Source organism: Babylonia areolata, chromosome 19 (genome assembly GCF_041734735.1).
Source record: "Babylonia areolata isolate BAREFJ2019XMU chromosome 19, ASM4173473v1, whole genome shotgun sequence".
Classification (NCBI taxonomy): Eukaryota; Metazoa; Mollusca; class Gastropoda; order Neogastropoda; family Buccinidae; genus Babylonia; species Babylonia areolata.
In genome coordinates, this window is record NC_134894.1 from 3,491,623 (window position 1) to 3,512,912 (window position 21,290).

Sequence of the window (21,290 nt, forward strand, 5' to 3'; positions counted from 1 at the left end):
ATTCTGTTGGCCTCACAGGATTTGGCGCCTTTGTGGACAGCTGAACGCCTTTTTGGTCTGTCCACTGCATTCAGCTCCCATGTGTCGTGGCTGATGCTGAAGGCCTTCAGAGAAGCTTTCAGAGTGTCTTTGAAGCGCTTCTTTTGGCCTCCATGGGAGCGCTTGCCATGTTGGATTTCACCGTACAGCAGTTTCTTGGGGAGCCGGTGGTCTGGCATGCGAACTACATGGCTTGCCCAGCGCAGCTGGGCCTGCATCAAGATGGTGTAGATGCTGGACAAGTTTGCACGAGTGAGCACCTCTGTGTCAGGGATCTTCTCTTGCCACTTTATGCCGAGAAGTTTTCTGAGGCTGGTGGTGTGGAAGTGGTTCAGCTTTTTGGCGTGGCGTTTGTAGACTGTCCATGATTCACATCCATAGAGCAGTGTGGTGAGAACTATGGCCTTGTATACTTTGAGCTTCGTCTCCAGGGTGATGCCTCTCCTGTTCCAAACGTTCTCATGGAGTCTGCCGAAGGCAGCGCTGGCTTTGGCGAGTCTGGCATTCACCTCGTCGTCGATGACAGCTGTGCGAGAGAGTGTACTGCCCAGGTATGTGAACTTGTCCACCGCATTCAGTCGTTGCCCGTTGATGAAGATGTTTGGTTCAACGTAAGGCTTTCCTGGAGCTGGCTGGCGCATGACCTCAGTCTTCTTTGTGCTGATTGTGAGGCCAAAGTTGTCACAGGCAGCAGAGAACTTGTCGACACTGTGTTGCATGTCAGCTTCAGAGGCAGCATTGAGAGCGCAGTCATCAGCAAACAGGAAGTCGTTGACGGTGTCTGTCCTCACCTTGGTTTTTGCTTGAAGCCTCCTGAGGTTGAAGAGTGAGCCATCTGTGCGGTACCTGATGCCAATGCCTACGTCAGCGACTCTAAAGGCATCTGTCAGCATGGCTGAAAACATGAGACTGAACAGGATGGGGGCAAGAACACACCCTTGCTTGACTCCGTTGGAGACAGGGAATGGTTCTGAAGTCTCTCCGTTGTCTTGGACTCGGGCCAGCATCCCATCGTGTAGTTGCCGTATGATGGTGATGAACTTTCTGGGACATCCGTACTTCGCTATGATTCTCCAAAGGCCATCTCTGCTAACAGTATCGAAGGCCTTGGTCAGATCGACATAGGTGGAGTAAAGGTCGGCGTTCTGTTCCTGACACTTCTCCTGGAGCTGCCTGGCAGCAAACACCATGTCGATAGTCCCGCGTTCTTTCCGGAAGCCACACTGGCTCTCTGGTAAGAGACCTTGCTCAAGGTGCTCTATGAGACGGTTGAGTAGCACTCTGGCCAGAGTCTTACCTGCGACGGACAGCAGGGATATTCCACGATGGTTGTCACAGGCATGACGGTTTCCTTTGCGCTTGTACATGTGTATGATGGAGGCGTCTTTGAAGTCCTGTGGAACTGCCTCATGCTGCCAGATGAGCTGGAACAGCTGATGAAGCTTCTCAGTCAGCGCCATACCACCTTTGTAGACCTCAGCTGGAATGGAGTCTTAGCCAGGGGCTTTGCCATTGGATAGCAGACGGATAGCTTTCTGGGTCTCCTCCAAAGTTGGAATGGCATCCAACGACTCACTGACTGGCACCTGGGGGAGTCGGTCGATGGCTTCATCATTGATGGTGGAAGGGCGGTTCAGTATGCTGTCTAAGTGTTCAGCCCATCTCTCAAGGATCCCGTCCTTGTCAGTGATCAGGGTAGAACCATCAGCACTGAGGAGTGGAGCAGATCCGGAGGTGGTGGGACCGTAGACTTCTTTCAGGCCGTTATAGAAGTTCTTCATGTCGTTCCTGTCTGCAAAGCCCTGGATCTCATCAGCTTTGTTGTTCAACCAGGAATCCTGCATCTGCCGCAGCTTCAGCTGGATGGTGCTGCGTGCGCTCTTCAGTATGTCTTTCTTTGACTGTGACTTGGGATCTTCAATGTGGGCTGGGCGTTTGTCTTCTAGCAGCTGCTTGATCTCAGTGCAGTTCTCATCAAACCAGTCTTTGTGCTTCCTGGCAGAAGGCCCCATGCACTCCATGGCAGTGTTGTACACCGTCTCATGCAGTGCGCCCCATGCTGCCTCCACATTCTGGTTGTCCAGCACGGTGGACTCAAGGCGTTCCTCCAGGGTGTCAGCAAAGCTCTGCTTGATGTTGCCTAGCTCCAGCTTGTTGACATTCAGGCGTTTGGGTGCTTTCATGCCCTGAAGCCGTCTCTTGGGCTGGATGCGGAGGTTGAGCTTGGAGACGATAAGGCGGTGGTCTGTCCAGCACTCGGCGCCACACATGGCCCTCGTGACTCGTACGTCCTGCCTGTCCCTCTTCCTCTCACACACACACACACACACACACACAGAGTGACACGGATCAATATACTTTTCTTTATTTACTTTACCTCAGAGGAGCGTATATATCATTATCGTGTCAAAAAGATAGAAGCAATAACAATAAAAGTCATCTCTTTTTTTCCTTGACTTAAGCGTTTGTTTGTTGGTGTGGGTGCGCGCGCGCGCGCGCGTGCGTGCGTGTGTGTGCTCGCAGCTGATCTCGGAGGGAGGACTGATAGCCGTTCAAACTACACAAAGCACAGTTTTTACTGAGGCGTGTATGGGAACGACCAGGACCGTCTGGAGTTCGTCACGTCATCTCCCCGAATCGTCGGATGCTCCCGTCAGCAGCGATTTATCTGTCTGCACTGATATATAGCTAAACAGATCTATTACTCATTTCACTACTTCATGTGTGTTGAATTACTTTTCACCGTCCTGAATTTGCCATTATTATATTCGAACTTTGTCGTCTTTTTGTTGTTGTTTTTTTTACCCCTGTCAGCAATAACTATATAATAATCTGAAATACGACTGGCCACAGATCTAGATGTCACACGTTTCACTGCATACTGTTTCACAAAAGTCCGCATAACAACTTAGAATGTGATAACATCATTAACTATGTTACTCGTCGCCGACCTTGTTACCAACTTGGGACTTCTTGATCCTGAACGTTTGAACGTTTGTGATAATGGACAAGATTCACAGTCAAAACATTTGAACGCTGTTGGTTTTACAGACTTGATTTACTGGTGTGCCTGTGTATGTTTAAGAGAAGAGTATAACATTATATTTGGGCTATATTAGATATATTTTCAGTGACAGGAAGTGTGGATCTAAATTAGTACTTTCCTCTCACCAAATTTTGTTTCAGAATGGAATTTTAACATTCAACAAAGTTAGGTAACATTTATGACAGTGTGGACTATTGCAATATTACCTTTTATATATATTTTGTTTATTTGTTATCCAGCGTGTCTCTCACATGTTGTGATGTCAAACGTCACAACCTTCGGTGCCTTCCTGGAAAACCAAGATCTGTTAAATCAGACCAAAGTTTCTCAAATGAAGAAACTACTTTCAGAAAATAATCTCCCCAAACATGGGAAGAAAAAACATCTAATCAACAGCTTAAAATAATTTTTCAATAAAGAAATCCTCAAAGAGAGAGATGAAAATGTGTCTGTGTCCAGCTCATCATCATCATCTTCATTGTCCCCGCCTTTTTCATCCAAAGCTGAGGATACGTCTTGTGACAGGGAGACCACGTCATCACCTGGGGCCATATGCATGAAACCGGGAAAGAGGTCTATTCCCGGAAAGCAGCCTATTTCCGGGAATAACGCTTCTCAATCTGTATGCATGACACCTGGGATTGGCTATCCGACCTTGCGAATCAGGAATAAAGTTATACCACCTCCCTGGGTGGAATAAAACCACTATTCGGGTATAGTTCGACTCAATATGGCGGCGTTTTTGGCACTGCAGCGTCGACGGCGAATGCGATTGAGAAGAAATCGAATTTTTAGGGACAGAACTCATCCGTTCGAAGTGTTCGACGATGTGGAAATCGTCAGAAAGTTTAGATTCAGGCGATGAGAGATCTTAGACTTGACGAACTTGATAGAACATGATATCAACTTGACGAACCGAAAAGGTACATTGACACCTTTGTTGCAAGTTCTTGTAACATTGCGATATTATGCTTCTTCAAGCTTACAAGATGTGTGTGGTGAGTTGATTGGCATTGATCAATCCACCGTTTCACGAGTTGTGTCTCGAGTGACTGACGCTTTGTGTCGCCGATCACGTGAAGAAATCCAGTTGCCAGATCAGCGCCAAGCAGACCAAACCAAGCGGCAGATGCTTCGTGATTATGGATTTCCAAATGTGGTGGGTTGTAAGCTTATTGATTGTACACAAGTCAAGATACAAGCACCAAGTGAACAAGAACACGAATTTGTTAACAGAAAGGGATACCATTCCATCAATGTACAGGTAAGTCTAGGCTAAATATCCCGTTTTTTGCTCTCTCCTTTGCTTTGGTTTGCTTATTTTTGTCTTAAGTTAATTGAGTTACAGTCGGATGTCTAAATTACAATCTCACTCATTATTTTCCCAAGAAAATGGCTATAAAAATGCTGTTGTTCTCGGCAGTATTTTATGACCACTGTAGACATTGTGTGCTTTAGCTGCAAAGTATTTGGCCTAAACCCCATTGTGCCCTTTTGCATTTATGCAATTGTTTGGCCTGACTGTGATGCTGACCTCTGCTAAATGTAGTAGCTTCACTCTAGCACATGAACATTAATACACACAATACACATGTACGTTTCATTTTAAACAGTCTGCTGACTGTTCTGTTAGTTTCTCAGTTACAATACCGAAAAAAAATTAAATAAATAAAATAACAAAATAAACAAAAAGGAGAAAACAAAAACAACAAAGGCAGCAAATTTACTCTGCATAAAACCCAGCTATCATGCATATCCCTAATAATAGATTTTTTTTCTCTCTCAAAAATGTAGAGTACAGCCCACAAGAGCAAAAAAAAAAAAAATCTTATTAAATGTTAGTTATTACTATTATGCTTAATGTCTACCATGAATATAGCTTTCTATAGGTGGTTTTAACTAGCTTGTATTTTTAATCAAGCTTTGTGTTTAAAATAAAAAGAGAAAGGCAATTTACGTGTTCCTTATGATCTTGATCACACGATGTATGTGATGATTACTGTTATGATGCTGAATAACAAAAGTAAATTGCTAGGGACCATTATTATTTTTTCTCCTGTAATTCTGGAACGTGATACTTGGTAATTGTTTACATGCGGCTTATTTCTAATTGAATTTATACACCATCACTTATATACAATACTTCATCCATCCGTCTGTCAAATAACTACTATTGAATGAATGCCACTGTATTGGCTATTCATGCTTTAATTAAACTTACAGCTCACTGTTGTGAGTAGACCAAAGTCACGCAGTGACAGTAAGTTCTATTGTTGTGTACAGGTTATCTGTGATGAAAACCTCCTCTTCATCAACTGCATATCTAGATATCATACTTAGTATCTTATTCTTTGATATATATATTTTGTGTACTCACCTTTATTTGTGTGTGTATGTGAGAATGCATGTCTTAGATATATATATATATATATATATATCAAAGTGAATATTTCATTCACAATATGTGCATGGTATTTTGCATTTTATCATTTCATGAATTATCTCTTTGTTTCCTGTTTCATGCAGTCGAGATGCATAGCATATCATGGGTTACATGAACACACACACACACACGTTATACTCTTAATTGCTGGATCCCAGATAGTGTTATATAGTTTGACTTAACCTGATGTGCAGCTTAGGCTATGGGTATTATTGTACTGATTTTCTTTTTACTAATTTTAGTTTGTTAAAAATTGGTGTTAATTTTTTTAAGAAACAGGATGTTGACTGCACTGTTCAAATTAATCATATATCTCTTCACATTACACTTTTTTTCATACTCAGACATACATACACATACTCACAAGCATACATGTGCAAATGCAAACTTGCTCTCTCTCTCTCTCTCTCTCTCACTCACACACACACACCTACTCCACTGACAGGAAAGAAATGGGGGAGGGGATGACTGGAGGGAGGAGGTGGTGGGTCAGCAGTCAGGGATTCTAAGCCAGAGCAAGTGGTCAGTGATTTGGCTCAGTGCCACGGTTACCACAACCATTGACAACCCCCTCCCCTCTACTTACCATTGGTGGATGATACTCAGAGACAAGTGTGGGGAATGATTATACAACTTTCAGCAAATTATTAAAGTGAAGTTTGCAGAGGAGGGGTGGGGGGTTTAGTATGAATTGGTGTTCTTGTTCTTTTTGGAATGTGAGAGAGCATAGTAACTATCTGTCTGTATATATTAATATAAAGTTTCACAGCTATCGAAGCAGAAAGCAGCTAGAATATCAGACTATCAGACTTTCGTGTGATGTTGAATGAAATGCTCATCTTATGGAAAAAGAAACCACATTACAATTTTTTTACTCACTTATTTAACACTCACCGAGTCTGTAGCAGACGACGCTAATGCTGTCTCGAGCACTTCCGGTTTTAGACCCAGGTAATACTTTGCTTACTAAAGCAAAAATCAATCAAATATTAGTAATTGGAATTCATGGGCTCTATTTTAACATGTCCATTTTTCATTCTGTATCAATAGTTTTTGTGTGTTTTACTCAGAAAAAAATAAATCGTGTTCCGATTGAAACACGGTGTCACGTTACGAAAACACTGATGAAATAGATCCAAGCCGCTCAGTTACTGACATCGATCAAAATCCTGATTCAAAGAATTTCAGCTCAATATTGTGCATGAAAGTGCTAAAGACATTTGTTTTCAAAAATATTATAAAACTTACCGATGAAACTTAAGATTTTCTGGAGAAACAATGCCATTTTTGTGTTAGATGAAGTGCCGCTCTCCTGTGTCGTATGTTGATTGGGCCGACGCAACTGACGAAGAGGGGTACCTGCTTTTGAATCGCTTGAGCAAGTTGACCATGGATCAAAAATCTTAGTTTCGGATACCATTGAAATCAGTAGAAAATGCTCTTTACCGCTCATACAGTATCGTGTAGGGTCAGATTTCATTTTCGGACTGCGCGAGGCGTTGAAAGATAGCCGAAAAATTCCCGTAACTTTGCGCTCAGATCTAACTACCCTACTTCGCCCAAGGGAGAGGTGTTGAAAAACAAAATATCAATTTACCTGCAATACCACTAATAAGGTTGGAGTCCCTTCCAATTATGCTGAGGATTAAATCCTCAAAGGGGACTTGAGATGGTGGTGGTCCTCCCCCAGTTTTCCGCTGATCCCTTTGTCTGTTCAACACAGCCCCCTTCAGTCCTTTCCATTTGTCTTTGCACTCTTGTGTCGTGCGGTGTGCAATGCCACACGAGTTGACCTTCTCAGTAATCTTCTGCCAGATTTCATTTTTTCTTTTTTGGGTGACGGTCTGACTGTGGCTGCTGAACAAAATTGTATGTTCAAAGCTTACTTCTTCTAAAAGTATCTGAACTTCTTTCTCAGAGAAGTTTGCTTTCCGCATTCTTTTTTCTGGTTTCGCCATTTTGTCAGTTTGCACATAAAGTGGATAGTTTCGAAAAAAAAGTAGACAGCTTCAGCAATAAAGGCAAACGTAACTGACTTTCCTGAGAAAGCAATGTCGTTTTCCGATAAATTTGAGTAAACACAGGATGTAGGTCGACGGTTCTAAAAATATCTCGCTTATCCGCAATCACTATTCTCGGAAATCTATTCCGAGTCGGATATCAGCCCATACATACGAAATCAGGATAGCCAGTATTCGGGAAAAGTACTGGAATAGCTTTTCCGGAATAGCTGCAATTCCGGAAAAGGTCTATTCTTATTACATGCATACATGATGGAGTTTCAAGAGGTGAAGCTGACTGGTTAATAGATTTAGAATTAACCCATTGTTGGATAACTTGAATTCAAAGGGATTTTAATGCGTACCTTGCCTTGTGATCGGAAAAGAACTGCGAATTCACAACCAACAATGAATATCTTTAGAACACAATAGTTAATTCGAACTAAACTATAATAAATGATAGTTCAATAAGAATAGCTGATCCGGCAGATGAAAAAAAATTCTCCAGTAGATATCTGTTTGGTGTCGACTGGTCTGTAAATGGCAAGTTCTGAAAACACCACTGGGGAGTGACCACCTTCCTGTTGAAACACGAGATCACAATTAAAAATAATGTGGGGTTGAAGTGTAATGAAAGAAAGCAAACTGGGATCTTTCTAGTAATATGCTGGTTTATTACTGTGCTGATCTAGATTTTAGCACTGACATTACATCACAAGAAGATTTAGAAATTTGTCATGGGTCTCAAAGGAATAGTATTCCCTCCCTGGCCGTATGTGTGTCCTATTTTCTTAACATGTATCAGTGTTTGTCTGCACGAATTGAGTCTCTCTCTTGTTTCTTGATAACCCCCCCCCCCCCACCCCCACCCCTCTCTCTCTCTCGCAGAGAAAACAGAACACATACACGCGCGCGTTAAAGACCCTGTAAATCCATTTGGCGGTGGGTTAAGAGTCAAAACAGACTTATCCAGCATGCTCACCCCCGCCCGAAATGGGAGAATGGCTGCCTACATGGCGGGGTAAATAAACAAAATGGTGTTATGCACGTAAAATACTACATGTCTGTGTGGGTGAATGAATGTGTGTGTGTGAGAGACACTGAAACCAGATTGAATGATACAGGAAACGAATGATAAGCGCCCACTGCAATGGCAGCCGTCAGTCGGTCCTACCCAGCGGCCCGGTAGCAGCCTGTTGTGCAAATAACCCCGTACTTGTAAAGCGTTTTGAGAATCATTCTAAATTTAAGGTCTCTGACAAAGGATAGGTGCTACATAATAACCATATCATTTGTGGACACACACACACACATACGTATATATACATATATATGTGTGTATGCAGTGTGCACTCTCCAGAGGAAAGCTTCCCCCCCCCCCCTCCCAGCGAAAAAAACTTTTAAAGCGGATCAGTGGTTTACCACACTTCAATATATTATGCGGATCCATCACTTGAACACGCCTTCAATACCCCCGGGCTTTCTTTCCGTGTGTTTCAGCACGATTGATGAACAAGATGTGCATTTCAGTAGCGGACCCAAATAGCAGTTAGTAAATTCATTATTACGGAAACACAAATTGCAAGCAAATCCTTTTTCCTGATCTTATCTGACACTTTATTTTCAGTTATTTTTCACAGATGATTGTGCGAGAAATCCTGAACACGTAGAACACCCAGTTTTAATGGGCATTTGCACAATTTCCTTGGACGACTGCTGTCCGAAATGTCAGTCCCTTTGCTTACATTGTGTGCGACTCCGCACTCGGCAACTCCTGCAAAACCGTCTGTCTTTCTCAGTGTCCGTTTGACTCGGCCTCATCTCTTTTATCTACCCCTCTCCCCTCCTGCACAAGAACCTCATGGTATCTCCCGTCTCTGTCCAATGAGCTTCCCACCCTCCATCCCTCCTCTCTGCTAAAACTAGAGAAGACCCCTCTCATGTGGGAGAGTATGCTGACAGCACTCTTGAATCGTGGCAGCCACGGTCAGCCCGTGCTTCCCACGGCCCTGTACCATTGACTGGACAGGGTGGGAGATGGCGTGTGTTGCCAGTGTGTGGTGGGGTAGTGGAGGAATGTGAGTGTGAGGAGGCGAAAGGGAAATCTATGTGTCAGCATGTGTTGGCCAACATGAGCACTTTCCTAGTAAACTGCGTATCATAGTTTGCGTAAGTTCTCTCTCTCTCTCTCTCCGCCGTGTGTGTGTGTGTGTGTGTGTGAGTGAAGAAATAGATTAATTTGTGTAAGTAACACACAAAAGCGATAACGTTACAAGTTTAGCTCTTTGATCACTACACACACACACACACACCCTGTGACAAGAAATATATTGCACACACACACAAAATCTATCATCTGCGATGTGTTAACAAACAGCATTGAAACATGATACCGACTGGTATCTGATTCAGGTTGTTTTCATAATTTTTTTCCTCGTCAAAATCAGTAGGTTAAGTGTGAACAGCATTTATGGTACGCACGCGGCACACACACACACACACACACACACACGCAATGTCGAACTAGCATATTTTTATTGAGTTTTTCTCTAGTAATTGCGGAGCAGGTTATCGTGTGAACTTAAACATAAAGAACAGATTTCCTTTCAGTTTTCCCCATGGCTCGAGACTGAACTTGTGTGTGTGCGCGCGCTCTGTGCAGTGAAGAGAGTGCGCGCGCCTGTAATGTTTCGGTGGCCATCTACTTGTTGAACTATCGGTATGGCTTGTTTGTTATCAAACATCATTCGGTACCAAAACTTTTACAGTGCGCTCTGCCTATACCGGCCACTGCCGGTTGTAGCGGACATCGCTTATACTGTTATGGTAAAAAAAATAAAAATAAAAAACAAGCAAACAAAAAACCCCACACCCCAAAAACAGAAAAATAAAAAAATTCGCGTCCGCAGGCCTTCTCTGAGATGACTAAAAACTCATCGGCTATACCGGACATCGTTTGTACCGGACATCACTTATACCGGCCATGTTTTTCCCATCCCCAGAAGCATTTAACTCCTTATATACGGGACACAGTGTGTATCGTCACAGACCCCTTCCCTACGAGTCCGGATATAGTTTCATGTCCGACATCGCTGAATGCACGTTGTCCCGTCCCCAGGAGCACTTAAATGATACTGATATCGTCACTGAGACATCAGTAGCAGTGACCGGGACTGTCATCGGTTCTTCTATTACTAGATGAGAGGCAACTTTGGTGTAAAAATACTGCTTTGCGAGAAAGGCTGTCCGACGTTACCCAGTTTTGTGTCACACAAACACCTGACCTGCAAACATTCTCATTTTCATGCGTAGTACCTGTAGGATAAGGCGTATTTATACTAATAGTATTAGTAGCAGCCTCGTTCTGGTTACACTAATGATACTTGAGATCAGCCAATGGACGGGCGCGATATTCGACAGCACGGAGAACAGAACAACTGCTGAAGACTTCGAGGACACCGTGGTTGTCCTGCCCACGAGAAGCCTTGCCGCTACACTATATATCTAGATATAGCTGACGCTGGTAAACCACAAACTAGGCTAATCTTAACAAATAGTAAAGAGTGGTAACTCTCTCCATTACACAAGGTACACAACTTCAAGTCAGTGATGCTTACGCTACCGATTCAGCTAGCACACTGGTAAATAAAAGGTACATTGGAACAAACCCAAACACTTCCTCGAAAAAGGAAGCGCCGGGCCTGTCCCCACACCAATCACCTGACATGTGCACACAGCAGCAAAGACAGAAGAAACGTGCAAACACAAATTAGCTTTTTATTCAAGACTGGCATAGCCTAATCTTAGATTACCATGCCTATTTCACTCGAAGCAGACTTAAAACAAAAAACGAATGATAATGTTAAGCAAAATAGATAAATAATTAAAAGGAAAAGCAAAATTATTAAAATATAGTTCCATGTATTTTTAACCTTCCTCCACCATCACTTTTCCTTCTCTCGTTCTTCCCTCTACTGATCTTTCATGCTTTCCATCAATTCTACTCTCCATATTATCCATAGCCAAATTTCTGTCCTTCTGTATTTCGCTTTTCAGTTGCCTTCTTTCATGGAAAGGATCGCATGGGTGTAACATGCAAGCTTCAAAAGCAACTGACGAAACTCCTCGTCATACCCCGACTGTCACCACGGAATTGGGCAAGTGGGTCACTATATATATTTATATAGTTAAGCCCATCGCACACGGGTCGTCAAGCAGCAAGTTTCACGCGACAAGCAGCAAGTTTCGCGCAGGCCCAATGTGCGAGGTTTTCAGGCAGCAAGAGTTGCGCGTCGTGTGTCTTCGATAGAATTTGTCCTATTCCCCCGTGACAAAGGCGACAGACGTGCGTAGAGCAACCAATCACGAGACCAGCTCGTTTCACGTGAGACATCGTTTGGAATCTATTGCAGCAAGTTTCAGCACGTGACTTTCCAAATATGGAGCGTGATGTGCGATGCCTGGGGGAGGTTCGATCAACACGCCTCACTACAGGTTTCAGGCGTCCGCGCAACAAATGTAGTGAGGCATCAGAAACTGATGTGCGGCCGACGCTGACACCCTGTCGCCCACGGGGTGTCAGCGTCGGCCCTTAGTACCTGTGAAATCTACGCTGAAGAGGTGAAATCATGTGCTGCTCAACTGTGTAATGTTTTTAGTGTATTGTTTTCCTGGCCTGTAAGGGATTGTTGTCTACCTGAACTGTGAAAAAAGTCTGTTATCTGTCCCGTACCGAAGTAAAACAAACCCACTTCTCTGAATGACTATCGCCCCGTTGCCTGAACCCACACGTGATGAAATGCTTTGAGCGGCTTATCCTTAAATATGTTGTATGTCAGACAACACCATTCTTGGATCCAAATCAGTCTGCATACAAGTCTGACAGAAGTACTGATGACCCAACTCTCACTGTCCTCCACAATACGTAGTCAGTTGAGAAAACCCTGGTTCTTTTGTTCTAAAACTAAAAATACATGTCCAGAGCCCTCTTAACTCGGGTGTGATAGACCTAATTTCCAATTTATTTAATAAATGATTTAACAAAAAAATTGTTTTTAAACAATTTTAAGACCCCTCTTTCCAGAGTCTATTGGACCTAATTAATATTTTGTTTAATGACTGATTTCATTGTGCATTATTGTGCCTAATGTATTCATTATTTTGTGCCAGTGACTGATTTCATTGAAAACCAAAAATAAGTGCATGCCCAGAGTCCTCTTCAATTAGTACACTGGGCCCATATTCTGCTTTGTTTCAGAGACTGAGTTTATATTAGAAATGAAATAAGTATTACATGTACTGCACATATTCATTCTGTCTGTAAGAATGTTGTGTTTATAAACACTGTGACAATTCCATTTACGGTTGTGGTTCATTGTTCATATGGTTGTGTCCTTTGTGTTTTTCAACATTATAGCAATTGCCATATATCCCATTGAGAAAAATCAGTCTCTCATTCAACCCCTCTTTTTCTGTCTGTCAGTGAATCACAACCACCACCACAAAAAACACTGCACTCAAATTTGCACATGTTAACACACTACTTTACTAAATGCATGTACAGATGTAGGCCAAATGCCGAGTTAAGTACAAACAACACTATATAGCCAGGATTCATGAGAAATGTTAAACACACACACACCACAGAGAGCACTGGAAGTAGTTGCTTATATCAATAATAAACAACATGCATATGCACACAGTGCCTGTCTGAGAACATAGGACAAACCAGAATATTTCTGTAATATCCGGATACATCTGACATATACATAGCATCCAAAAGGCGAAAGGTGGCAGCTATGCCCAGGATGTCGGCTATAGGGGACAACAGATAAACCGACACCCCAAGTCCCCAAAGCGGTTGGTATAGCCGGAGTTTACTGTGTATATATGCATTTATATATATATATCTGTAAAACAGGAAAGGTTCAACAGAAGAGAGGCTGGATGATGATGAAGCACGCTTTCACTCACACTCTCTCCTTAATACCAATAGCAGGGTCACATGGAATGGTTTTCATTGAGTGTTTACTATGACCGTAGAATCACAACAAAACAGCACATAGCAGCACTGACTCGAAACACATCCAAGCAACACACATTTCCTGTTTAATTCTTCTAAGCCGTAAACAGGTCCTACTAAGAAGCAGACACTCTAAGCATTAGTAGCACACAGCCACCTAACAGGTCCTTATAAGCAGCACACACTGAGCAGTTTACCCTACTTAGCAGCACACCTGAACTCACACAAAACCAAATCCCAGGTCAGATACTATCTAAAAAAAAAAAGCATCCTAGACATCACTGACATGAAAGGCCTTACATAACAATCATCAACACCTTTCATCACATGCCCAACAGAATGCACTTTTCTCACAAGATCTATGTGAGGTAAAAACAAACTCCATTAAGCTTACCTGCCACCAATAGTGACATACAATACTGTGCACCAAACATATGACTAACCCTAACAACTCTCAGTGCTGATCAATTCCTGTAAATACCATACAGGACCCCAATTAACAGCAAGCTTGGAAAACATTAAATCCAGGTCAGTTATAATATCAAACGATATACTCATCATACACAATACACATATTTAGCTCTTAGAGAGCTTACCAAGGCAAATCTAACAGATTTCAAGTATTTCCACAATGGCCTGTTTAAATCTCCACTTTGTCTAAACGAAGTATCCCACTAGCACACCAAAAACCTATCTTAAGAATAACAATAATAGATATTACTTTTGTATGTGGTACAAACTCCCAATGTAATGGGCCAAGCGCCTCACATTAAAGAACAGTCATATACAATTGTGCATTATAAGATACCTCTCTGTACATGAAAAAACAACATATATATGTGTATCTGTACACCAAGACAAAACTACAAATTGCTGGTATGAACAATCACACAAATTTGATGTGTATCAATGTCTTAGAATAGTTATTTTTTCAAACTGATACATTAAATAAATATATATATAATTATGGATACTGAACTTTTTATTTCCCGAAGTCTGCATGTTGTGTTGTTACATGGGAATGAAATAAATATGAATTGAAATGTCTCCCACAAACACTTTGCTGGTACTTGTACAACCAATGTGCACACACAAAGAAAATCCCACATGTGAAGTCAAAACATTAACATCCTAAGCATTGTGGTGCTGTTAACCTAATCCATTTAAATCAAATCAAATCAAGGTGCTTAGAGCCTTGCCAACCACTGAGGCCATCTCAAGGCTATCACCTACCTAATCCATTGCTGATAAACGATAAAAATCATTTAACTGCATGAAATGTATATCTAGTTAATGTGGAATCCATGTAGAATTCAAGTTTTTGTTATCAAAATAAAAGTAAACATGAAGAGAGCGAGCGAAATGAATAGAAATTAGAAAACAATGAAACCTCAGTCGAGTCTTCCAAACAAAAACGAGCACTCCCCAGCTGGTACTGCGTTACTTGGCTGGAAATTTTGCAGCATTTTCAAGATGGTGATGGCAATTTCTACCCTCCTACTTATGCAATGGAAGCCTGCTGACAGAAACAAAAGGTAATACAGTGGTTGTTTTTGTTAGTGTTGTGATGGTGTACGGTTTGTAAATTGTTATTCTTATTATCTGCATTTTATTATTGCTGTTCTCTCCTTGAATATTAGATAAACAACGATGAGTGCACTAGCTCCGTGGTGATCTTGATACGGTTTTGTGGTGATTTTTTATGGGAGCTATGTATTCACAGATGTTTGTGTGTGTGAGGGTGGTGGTAGCATGAAAAGTGCAAGCGTTAATCCCACTGTTTTCAGTGTGATTTTTTTTTTTTATTTTTTTTTTTTATGTGGAGTGGCTTAGAACTGAATGTCATTTCAATACCTCTTGCACATACCAAATTCTTTTCAAACCCAATAAAGTCTTCCTATACCATGCTTACTCAAAATGTTTGCACAGAATAATGCAATAAATGATTTTTTTTTTTTTTTTTTTGGCATTAAGTCAGTCTCTTATTTGCTGCACAAGAGTTACTCTTTGGATTACAGTTATCAAAATACTTCTTGTGTTTACATTACTTTAAAAAAAATTAAAATTTAAAATTTTTTTTAAAAATTAATTTACTTAAATACCATGTGTAATGTCGTTTTTAGAGCACACTTGGAATTACAACATGCCTCTTTTCTTAATTCTCCACACAATGAGAACACAGCTGTTTGTTTTCCACATGATAAAAAAGAAAAAGCTACCAGACCTGTCTGTTGAGGAATACAGGACCGTGTTGACAGCCCTGATCAATGCAGGAAATTTCAACTGAAGAATCACACAGAGAAACAGCTGTGTCAAAAGGTTAAAGGAAACATTTTTTCAGTTGACTCAACATGATATCACCTGAAATGTTTGTTGTTTTTCCATGTGACTACTGGCCCTGTTGTGTACATTGAAAATACAGTTCGGAAAAAAAGTTGTGATTCTAAAATTTACTGAAAACAGGTTAAAATAGTTTAAAATGCATTTGGAAGGCTCTCCTGCAATCAAATAGAAATTTCAACTGAAATAAAATATTCAAATGGTGCATAGTGAAACATAGATTTGGTAATAAATCTATAAGAATACAGATATAATTAACTCATAAAACCACAAACAAGAACATTGTGCACAGCTTCAGTGCATGCCATCTGTATGGCTTCATTTACTTCTGCACAATGCTTGCTTTGCTTCAATACAATTTCAGCAACTGACACGTTACTAAACAAATAGCAAACATCACGGGGGCAACATAACACCATCAAATTCAAACTGGATATCCAAATCATACTAAAAGAGAGAGAGAGAGAAAGTAGTAAGGCAATGAAAGGGGTGGGAGAAGGGTGTTAAACTCCAAGGCCCAAGCCAATACCACCACCATTTAGCGGCCACAGTCAGAAAGTAATTTAATAAGTTACTACCAACAACACAAGACAAAGTCAAAGCCCTTGTTCTGGTGCATTATCATCAACCAGTGTCACTCAGGTTCTTTATGTGCAAGCCAATTTTATTCTTACCTCCTACCACGTTCTGTTCACAGTGATAAATCACAGCTTTTTGAGTGGGTTAAATCTGTGTTTTCATGGATTGTACTACACTCTTCCCCAATTTGACCCATTTCTATACAGGCACATATAACCAGGGAAGACAGATCTGGAAGGAAAGCATTCAGATCAGAGCAGAGCTTTCCTATAAACAAACACTACATTATCAGTGTACACTTTACCTGCAAGAGAGAGGGGAACAATCGACGACAGCAGATTCGATCGAGATAGCATCAGCAGAAATCTGACATTTCCCTCATGCCACCACATCCTGCCAAGCACAAACTTTGCACAGCGGGGTGGGCATGTAAGGAGTTAGTATTTTTTGTCATCCTGACAACAAAAAGTGGCATTACTTATCACCAGTGGGTGTCATGCTGATACAGGAACATTTTATCACAGGTGACAATGTGTGGAGACACTGGCAAGAAAGCATACTGGCATGATTTATTGCCAATGATATTAATTTTCATGCTGACCATGCACGTTTTGTCGCTATGATGATGTCACTGGTGTTCGAGGTCTGATCATGTTCTTCCTTTCACACCCAGGAAATCACAAAGGATCATCTCAGGGCAGTGCTGCTGAAGTAATTAATGTATGTACATGCACACAAGCCAAAAGTCACAACAAAGGTTTTATCTCATCCAGTCACACAATACTGATACCAGGGGTGGTATTCAAGACAAAAATTCATTTCGATTTTGTCTTTTAAGGCAAGTTACATTTGACATGCTAAGGATCCATGGGTACAATTTACCTTGAGGGTAAAGTGATCATATTCAAGACATGCATGGAGCACTCAGGCTACAAACCCAGTATCTGTATGTAAAAAAAAAAATCCCTGTGATTCCTTTCCGTACATGCTCTTTCACTTCCAAAGGCAATACACCACCTTCCTCTAGCAACATGATATGATTTGATCTGCACAGGAATGCCAGGAAAGCAGCTGAAGAAAATTCCTTTTTACTACCTGGCAGACAAATATCTACAATGCCCATCCTGTACAGGAACATCAGGAAAATACTGGATGAAAATTCCTTTTACTACCTCGAAGGTTAATATCTACAATGCCCATCCTGTACAAGAACATCTGGAAAGTAATGGATGAAAATTCCTTTTACTACCTGGAAGGCGAATATCTACAATGCCCATCCTGCAGAGGCAAGCTGATCAGCTGGAGTCTTCCATTGCTGAAGCAGATAGACCTGGCACATATGTCACAGTTTTCAGCTATCCTGACCTACAATCTGGCCTGTAACAAAAAAGTATGCTGTTGTTTCTCCAGTCCTATCTTGTATTACACTATCAGTATGCAATACCTCTGGAATGATCATTTTGAGTGTTATGACTTGAAGTGCTTTTGCACAAATTTATTCTGATCACTTTCATGGTTTCAGGTGGTCAAACTTTAAAAGCAAAGCCTTAGCAACTCCCAAATGCAGCTGAAGGCTGAATCACTGGGAGAGCTGTACACAGTGCACACAACAGTGGCTTCTCCAGTGCTGCCAAGACGGGCATGCTAACTACTGCTCCTGCCAGCAGTCTGCCGCCCATGGACAAGCTGCCCACATACCAGTGGCTCCTGGCTGTCTATATCCAGGACATGTGTGAGCGACTGCCAGACAGTCATCACCTCGGTGTTTGGCTCCATCCTCAAGATGGACTCCACCAAGAAAGCTAGCACATTTGACGAGCATACCTGTGTGTGTGAATGCAATGTACAAGTTTAATTACACACTATACCTTGTTGTCTGAATGCGATGTACAAGGTAATGTTACATTTCCAAAGTGCGTTGATGTCTATTGTAACGGAAGTACTGTTAGAAATTATGAAGTAAAATATTTATTACAGAAAATGGAATTTGCAACTAATCTGTTGCCTACCTGGAGGCAGTACGGAGGGCCACCAGTGGTCCTCCGCCTCGACTGCTCTGCTGCTGCCATGACCGAGCAGAAACCAGGGAAGCTAGCCCCATCCCAGGTCTGATTATTGTTGTTCTATTCAGTTCACAACTGTTGATTTTATATTGTAAAGCATTTAAAATGTTCTATAGTCCACACATATCTTGTGTTAAAAAAAAAAAATGCTACAGTAGGTATCACTAATGGTCCAATACAAGTTTACAGAACATTTGTTACAGATAGGTAGGAAAAAAGTGAAATAATAAAATGAAGACATTTTTCACAATATCACACATTTGTTGAAAGAAGTAACTTGCGTCATTTGCATATGTATTGCTCCATATTTTGCAAGGCTACTGTAATTTATTTCATAGGTGCGGAATGCTGCAGAAGATGCAGTGCGCCGGATGGGAGGTGATGTGACCAATGAACCGCAAGTTCCTTCGTCAGCACACCTTCCAGTTCGCAGACAAGGGTCAACTTTTTGTGTGGCCCCTAAGCAACGATGCTGGACACTGCGTGGCTTGTTGCCAGCATGGAAATGCATGACAAGGAGCAGCCTGACGACCCCCAATCTCACAAGTTCCGTTTTTGGAAATATACGAGGTCTTTCCCCTAAATCTTGACGTTGCTGAGAGACTGAACGGGTAAGCAGCCAATCAAATCACAGAAAGTTTTCAAATAGGGAAAACTTGTTCTCAAACCTCCGCTTATCAAAATGCTCGTGAAAGCAGATTTTTTTGTCCTCCCCACTTGGAGAAGATTCACAGGGCCTCCAAAGACTCTGATCTTAGACTGCACAGCTGCTGCCGCGACAGAGCAGAACAAAGCCAAGAAGCCAGGGAAACTGACACCATCCCAGGTCAGGATTTCTGTTGTATTTCTTGTTTTGTCCTTGTTAGTGTTGATTTATATTTAATGAATTAGAATAATTTATTTATGCGCGCACACACACATGGACGCATTGTGCTTTTCACAATATTAGTTTATCACACATTGCATTTCAGATGAATGTAGGAAGTAGAACAGCATTATTCTGCACATTTCTTGCTCCATGTATTGCATACCTGTCAGCAGGTTCATTTGTTTCACAGGTGAGGAATGCTGCAGAGGCCAAAGTACACCAGCTGGGAGGTGATGTGACTAACGAAAAACATGTTCTTGGTCAGCACACATTCCAGTTCGGCAGATATAAAGGCCAGTCTTTTGTGTGGGCCGTAAGCAATAATGCTGGACACTGTGCCTGGCTTGTTGCTAGCATGGAGTTGCAGGGGGAAAAGGAGCAGCCTGATGACCCCCAAGCACACAAGTTCTGTTTTTGGGAGTACATGCGTATGTTCCCTGAGGGGAAATATCTCATAACCCGCAAGAAGACCGAACGAATGATGGGTCGGGGTATGGCTCGGCCAAGTCCTCTTGTAACCACAAGCAAGTGCACAATTTTTAATATTGTGAAATATGTTACATAAATTTGTGTTATTAATCATTTGACGTAACTGATTTACACATATATCACAAGAAAAATGATTAAACCAGTCCGTAATGCGTGTGGTACTTTTCTTATTTAAACAGGCAGCAGTAAGGCAGCAGCATCAGCGCCATCATCGTCTGCACAAGGGCAGGACCCATCAAGCTCAAGGCCATCTTTGTCAATGGAGCCTGGGCAACTCCCCCATGCAGCTGCTGCAGTCGCTGGAAAAGCAGCACACGGAGCGCCACCTGGAGCAAGTCGCGCTGTACTTGCAGCACTACAGCGGCTTCTCCAGTGCTGCCAAGACTGGCATGATCACCACTGCTCCAGCCAGCAATCTGCTGCCCATGGACAAGCTGACCAGCTACCAGTGGCTCCTGGCTGTCTACATCCAGGACACGTGAGCGACTGGAGGACAGCCAGGCAGCCATCACCTCGGTATATGGCGCCATCCTCAAAACGGACTCCACCAAGATTCGCTGAGCGTACTTTTAAGTGTGAATGTGATGTACAAATTTAACTACACACACTCTCCCTTGTCTGAATGAGATGTACAAGGTAATGTTAAATTTCCAGGGTGTGTTGATGTCTGCTTGAAATGGTATAAAAGTGAGTCACAGTCCTATGTGGTTTCTTCTGTGTAGATAACAAAAAAACACTGCGTGGATATAGTGTGGGAACAGCTTCATGGGCCACAAATGTCAGCAATGAGCACAGCCAGGTGCTCACAAGCGTGCTGACCACCCATGAAGGTGAGGGCCTTATGCTACATTCACACTAGGCTGTAACCACGATCTAACCAAATGGTTACATCGCTCTCTAACTCACTGGAACCACGAATTTTTGGTTGCAGTGGGTTCCCATCGGTTAGACGACTTTTGGGGAAGACCCGATTTTTGGTTAGATAGGTGGTTAGATGGCCCCCAAAAATATGACTCGGGAGATAAAAATTTTTCGAGGTTACATTGCCCGATCAAGTTATAAACGGTTACAAAGGCATTCACACTAGTCCCTGTCGGTTCCAGTGAGTTAGAGCAGAAAATAGAGGCGGAGCCGAGTTTGAAAAAAACTCTGACGTCAAAACAAAATAGCATGCCTTGCACGCACGCTGCGTGCGGTATGCAAATTGTCTGGCCCGACACATCTAACCGACTGCAAGTGATTGCAACCTTCTTTGCATGGTTGGGGTCAGTTATAGTGAGTACATCGACGCGTGTTGTAACTTGATCAGTTACAGTGTGAATGTATTTAAGCTGGCTGACTGTCATTTTTTTCGTTCTTCTTGCTGCGTCTACACGAATCCACGACACACGAGACTGATTT

At 42.1% G+C, this 21,290-nt stretch overlaps 1 protein-coding gene across 1 annotated transcript; it reads left to right on the top strand.

The window, feature by feature from the left end:
- The first annotated feature begins 3,755 nt into the window (after positions 1 to 3,755).
- Positions 3,756 to 20,967, top strand: LOC143293388 (uncharacterized). Its single transcript, XM_076604206.1, has 3 exons — positions 3,756 to 4,349; positions 17,992 to 19,358; positions 20,069 to 20,967. Exons 2-3 carry the CDS (start codon positions 19,215 to 19,217, stop codon positions 20,369 to 20,371), a joined length of 447 nt encoding a protein of 148 aa, XP_076460321.1. The 5' UTR covers positions 3,756 to 4,349; positions 17,992 to 19,214; the 3' UTR covers positions 20,372 to 20,967.
- Positions 20,968 to 21,290: the final 323 nt, after the last annotated feature.